The sequence below is a fragment of the Grammomys surdaster genome, unplaced genomic scaffold (genome assembly GCF_004785775.1).
Source record: "Grammomys surdaster isolate TR1022 unplaced genomic scaffold, NIH_TR_1.0 144, whole genome shotgun sequence".
Classification (NCBI taxonomy): domain Eukaryota; kingdom Metazoa; phylum Chordata; class Mammalia; order Rodentia; family Muridae; genus Grammomys; species Grammomys surdaster.
In genome coordinates, this window is record NW_021604602.1 from 1,252,279 (window position 1) to 1,258,438 (window position 6,160).

The window sequence follows — 6,160 nt, forward strand, 5'->3', positions numbered from 1 at the left end:
TCCACACTCATGGTTTACACTCACACTGCAGACATCAGAGCAGTCCATACTCATGGTTTGCACTCATGCTGCAGACATCAGCAGTCCACACTTGTGGTTTACACTCACAGTTTACATTCTGCACAGCAGCGAGCTTTCGGTGTAACCATCATCACGCCCATAGCTACCAACAAATTCACACACACATAAACAAATCCGCACACACATAAACAAATCCACACACATAAACAAATCTGCACACACATAAACAAATCCACACAAACAAATCTACACACACATAAACAAATACACATACACATAAACATAGTTCAGGAAGAGACGGGGGGGGGGTGCTTAAAACCCTGCTGTGCAGCCAGGGATCCCTGAGAAAGTGTCATCCACTGCAATCCTCCTGCTGCCCTGTAGGTCAGGGCCTCCTTTCCTGGACTCTTGCACACAGTGGGAATGTGACCAGGAGGGTCTGATCTGAATGGGCATGCACAAGGCTCCCTCCACCACGTCACCATCGTTGGTAACTGGATCCATTAAACCCAGGCAGTGCTCCCCAAATGTGAGCACGGCTCTGAAATGGAAAGATACAAGCTGTAAGTATCTTTCATAAACTGGACAGTATCTTTAAGAACAGCAGATAGTAGAAGGTGTGTCTATGGTAGCAGGAGAAACAGAAAGGAAAAGCAGGTTGACCTAACAAGGCTTACAGTGACAGTCAGACCCTTGCTAGCAGAACTCTGACCAATCTGAACAGGTTCTGAGGAGACCAAGGATTCTGTTCACAAAAAGGCTGTAAAGAACAGCACTGCAAAATAAAATCATCAAAATAAGTTGGACACAGGACATCGGAACGGGGACACTGGGCATAAGCAAGCAGTGACCTGAAACTGAAATGGGGACACCTGCTGTTTCTCCTGCTAACCAGGGAACTCCTCAAGCGGTCCAGGTGTGAGCACCAGAGACAGATAACCCGCAGCCTCCCCTCACTGGGCTGCAATGGAGGGAGAGGCAGCTCCACAGAGGCAGCTGACTAGAGTGCACAGAGAGACAGGCAGAAGGAAGAAAGAAGGAAGTCTTCCTGCTCACAGCAGTGGCTGTCCACCATCTAGCTGCCTGCAGCATTCTGACACAGCTTGTGTTCTTCCCTAAGAACAGATGAAAAGAATCAACATCGAAAAAGAATTATGTTGGCCGAGATTAATGTTCTAAAACAAAGAACGGGCAGTAGAATGGCTCCTTATAGCACAGGGTGACTCAGGAATCGCCCTCCAGACAGACCGGTGCTCCCAATGAGTGACGCCAGTGGGATGGGTGTCTTCACTGTACCTTCGGCTTTCTCTGTGGGACTCCAGGCTTCATCTCTGCTTTGTGAGGTGCATGTAAGTCCCCGTAACTTGCGACATACTGAATGAGATTCATCAGCGCAGCACACGAGTCTGAGCACGTTCTGATGTGGACGACGTCACTGGAACAGTGCAGCTCAAAGCGGGGCTCAGTCTGGGCAGGGCACAGGGAGAAAATGACAAATGCTTTTTGTAGACAAGAGTCACTAAGTCCTCTTCAGGGTCACAGGAACTAAAACACATTCATGGGCTGGAGATGTAGTCAGACATTATGAGCACTTGATGATCCTGCAAAGGACCAGAGACAATCCCCAGCACCCACATGATGGCTCACAACAGCCTGTAGGCCCAGGTCCAGGAGTCTGATACCCTGTTCTGACATTTGCAGGTAGCAGGCACGCACATGGTACATAAAGATACATGTAGGCAAAACATTCATACACATAAAATAAATCTGAGATAAAATATATACTTATTTGTCTTGTTACACAGAAAGTACTTAAATTAATTCTAGTTTCCAAACATTTTGACTGAAATTGATTAGGGAAAAATGTGTTCTAATACATTATATTTTTTTATCTTTTAAAAACAGGATTAAAATTTTAAAATTTCCACTTATTACAACTGACCTGTTCTCCATCAGAATCTGATTTTACTGCCGTTATGGTCAGCTCTAAAAGTCCCATGTCCATCACACGAACATAATCTAAAATTTAACACAATATTTACTGTAGTGTTTTTTAAAACTACTTATCCAATCAAAACCTAACCTTTGTTTAAAGTTCATACACGGCCCATGCTCAGAATTTGTAGTGTGAGAGGCTACCCTACCACCTCACTGTGACTTCCTCCTTTGACACTTCACGTAATTTTAGCTACAACAGATGACTAATTATTAAACAGATAGTTAGACTATGGCGAAATGCATAGCTAACACCATTAGCACCTTACACCTTCAAACTGAAAATGCTGAAGATGTCGCAACCGTTACACATTCGACCTCTGTTAAAAGTTCCCTAATAAGAACCCACCTTTCCAACACCACTTCACACTAAAATTGCTTTAATAATTCGCACACATTTCAGCAGCAGTAATGGACCCCAGAGTTTGTTTTGAACTCACCTCTATTGAGGTTTACAGTGACAGTGTTACACTTGTCCGACAGGTGCAAAGCAGCCTCGTCCATGATGATTCTGGAAAGAGAAGAAATGGAGTCCGAGTAGAAGCACAGCGCCATCGATCAGCACCTCACTTGCTGTGCCACACTCAGTGTGCCTCACCCACAAACCTGTGTGACCCGAAACACATGAAGGTGCCAATACATGTAGGCTTTTGGGCCAGTTGTTTGTTTCCAATGATGTCCAAATCTAAAGGTTTCCATTTCAGAGATAATATACATCTGGTACTGGGAAACCAATCAAAGGGCCTCAATAGCCACATCAGAGTCTTGGGGTGCCGTCCTCCCCAAAAGTGGAAACACGACAGTGAGAGGAGAGAGGAGCACAGCCCTGAGGAGGAGCCCTGAGGAAGGATGACTAAGTGGTCCAGATCCCGCTGTTTCAGGCGGCAGTCTGGGTGAGGGAGCCCAGGATCTCCAGCTGATGCACTTTTGAGCAGCAGCCGCTGCGGGTCTAGGTCACAGGTACCTGAGAGTGGAGGAAGATTTGTCCAAGGCAACGCTGCTAGAAATGCTGAACGTCTCAACAGTAAGAAGGGATCGGATTGGCAGGTGAAGGGGCCTGGCAGAAAAAACAAGCGACAGATTACCAGCCTGACGCAAGAGGACTCTCCCAAACACACCTCCAGCCTCAACTACCCAATCGTGGGACTGCTGCAGGACTCTGCTTTGTTTCCTTAGGTGGATTTTTCTTTGACAAGATCTCACTATGGAACCCAGACGGGCTTCGAATCTTTGGTCGTCTTACCTAAGATTTGGAATCTACTAAGATGGTAAGTATCAGAATTACACGTATGCAACCCCACAGCAGACAGAATTATTTATTCAAAAAGTAGCAGGTTTTAATCTCTATTACACTATGTTTATTTACATGTGCGTGTGGCTGTGTGGAGCATGAGTGGAAGCCAAAGGACAGATTGGGGGAGTCGGTTCTTTTCTTCTGTGATACGGACCCCAGGAAATGAACTCAGGCTATCAGGCTTGGTAGCTCTAAAATCAATGTGTTCTAAATAAAAGTGTTCTTTGCTCCATCCCTGGACTCACCTGTAGTCAAGTGCACAGCTCCAGAGATGGACGTGGAAAGTTGTAAATGAAGTTGGAGGGTTATATCCCAGAACAGGTTCATCAGCAATATTCAAGAAGTTTAAAATCTACAATCACAGAAACGTAAATACCTGCTTTAGAAGAAATAACATTCTGCTAGAATACATTTAACAAATATGTAACAGAGTGTCTTAAGATGCTATAAGAAAACACTGTCCTTCTGAAGGGGTTCATTTTGAAAGTGTGTGGGTGACAGGGATGCCAAGGAAGAGGAGAGATGCACTGACCTGCCTATAACAACCTTCTTACTGTGTGTGCTTACCACAGCCTGATGTCTTACTGTGTGTGCTTACCACAGCCTGATGTCTTACTGTGTGTGCTTACCACAGCCTGATGTCTTACAATGTGTGTGCCTACAGTCTGAATGCTGTGTCCCTGAAGTAACACAATTACAAGGCTAAAGTACTTGCTAAACTGGAACTTGAACTGAAGGGTCACATCCAATAACTGAATGCCACACACACCTTAGAAACCCATCTTATGTCTGTGGTCATGCCACCTTAGACACTCTCAAGACTCCTCCAGTCTTGGAAGCTAAACAGGGCTAGACTGGTTGGTACTTATACCTGCATGGAAGAAAGCCTTATCTAATGAAATTTAAAAGTATGTATAATAATACAATTGACATATTATTCAGAACAATTCTTGGAAAGAACTGCTGTTGTTGAAGATTACTTTTCAAAACTCTGGTTTCCTCAGGAGGTAGAGCTAAGGAAATAGGAACTTCAGGGTCATCCTCGGCTTCCTTAACTCTATGTCCTGGAGGTTTACTGCATTTGTGTGCTGCTGGGGTTCAACGAAAGGCTTTGTATTCTAATGGACAGTAGGACACTCAGCCTGTATGTCGATTTAGTTCCAAGCATGGAAAAAATAAGTAGGTAGGTAGGTAAGTAGGCAGACAGACAAAAAGAGTATTTTAACCCTAACTCTGGTTTTAACCCTAACTTTGGTTCACAGCACTCAGTGCCACCGACTGCTCCTCCAGGCTGGGCGTTTCACAGGTACTCCTTTTCGTGACCAGTCTAACAACAATGCTGACACTGAGAAGTCATGGGGACTGCATTTTCAGTAAAGAGTCACCTGCCTTCTGGTTGTCATGACTTATAAATGCTTTTAATAGGACATGACAGGTGGCGGCTCTTACCTGCTCGTGCCAACTGAGTCCGGCGGGCAGCACCCTGTGCTGTAGAGTGGCTCCTTTCAGCCCCACAGCCACAAGGAACTCCTGCACCACAGGACAACACAAAGAACCACATTAATCCACACAATCCCCAACTCAAGTTTTCCCAAGAAAACAAAGGTGTTGTCCCTGATAGAGTCAGCTCTGGGGAACCAGCAAATCAGTAAGCGTAGATAGCAGTGTAAGGCACACACCTTCGTGTTGGACTCGGATTTATCAGACAGGATCTTTACTGCGACCGACAGCATATTCAAATTGTCTCCCCCAACCCCATCTGAGGCAGCTCGGCTGAGGCCATCTTCTTCAGAAGAATAAATTGTAGGTTCCAACCAATGTGGGCGGGTGGAACAGGGCAAGCGTGTCTCTGTAGGGAGAATGGCTCCATCCACTATGCCTAGATACACATTCAGATACAAACACCAAGAAATTAGTTCTGAAATTGTTCTGACTTTCACAGCTTACAGCAGAATCTCTGTCCAGGCTGAGAATGCTTTACCCCAAACGCTCAGAATCAGAAGTCGCTGGGATTTTGTAAGGAATGGTCACATGCATTAAATGAGATATGAGGGAGAGCACAGTTCTGGACAGGACTCCTTTTTGTATTGTGTGCTCCTCAGACAACAGGTTCAAAGTCATTCATGCATGGTTCTGGTTCACCTGTGCTCTGACGGTACCCCATCTCAGGTCAGCGACAGACTGTCCACTGTGGCAGCTCACTACCAGACCCATCTGAGATTCAGAGCATTTCTAACATAATTTCCAGGACAAGCCTGTATTCCTTTGAACCTTGTTGGGTGCACAGAGGTCCTAATGCTCACAGACAACCACTAGAAAACCAGGAATGTTAAACATACAGGATTGTCTCTTCAAAGGAAGAGATATATAACCTGTTTCTGCCCAGGAGGCTAGAAATGGAGCCGGTGAATGTCTGGTGACTCCTCTGTCATCGTAGGGCCAGGCCATGCATGGCTCCCCAGACTCTTACAAACAGAACTGGAGGCCGGTGAGCTCTGCACTATCTGCAGGACTAAGACCAGATCCTCCTCAGGCCCTTAAGAGGGTGCATGTAGTCTATCTATACAAGCCTTCTTCATGGAAGAAATGACATGCATTTTGAGAAGAGTTTCAGTCTAACTCTACCTCATTGTGCACACAGGGTTGTTACAGCAGGAGACTGTTCCAAATTACACTGTACTGAAATATGCCTCAAATAAACTCCCCAGTGTCTGACTCTGAAGTTTGAACCAACACTGGCTACTGATGTGTGTTGAATTAGACTTTCTTCTTGCCTCACGCCAACAGTTACTCTACTGGTCACTGTGCTTGCAGAGATCCCCACAGAACCTGGGATGGTTACTCTACTGG

General features: G+C 45.4%; 1 protein-coding gene across 2 annotated transcripts in view; it reads right to left on the reverse strand.

Moving 5' to 3' along the window:
* The window catches only part of Atg2b (autophagy related 2B), a 68,375-nt gene that overhangs the window by 23,871 nt on the left and 38,344 nt on the right, over nucleotides 1-6,160 (reverse strand). For both annotated transcript variants that reach the window (XM_028764474.1, XM_028764475.1), the window contains 7 exons: nucleotides 4,990-5,189; nucleotides 4,760-4,840; nucleotides 3,556-3,662; nucleotides 2,981-3,073; nucleotides 2,457-2,527; nucleotides 1,964-2,040; nucleotides 1,318-1,488 (listed from right to left, as the gene is read on the reverse strand). In XM_028764474.1, the coding sequence (XP_028620307.1) occupies nucleotides 1,318-1,488; nucleotides 1,964-2,040; nucleotides 2,457-2,527; nucleotides 2,981-3,073; nucleotides 3,556-3,662; nucleotides 4,760-4,840; nucleotides 4,990-5,189 (800 nt within the window). The remainder of the gene's footprint in view (nucleotides 1-1,317; nucleotides 1,489-1,963; nucleotides 2,041-2,456; nucleotides 2,528-2,980; nucleotides 3,074-3,555; nucleotides 3,663-4,759; nucleotides 4,841-4,989; nucleotides 5,190-6,160) is intronic.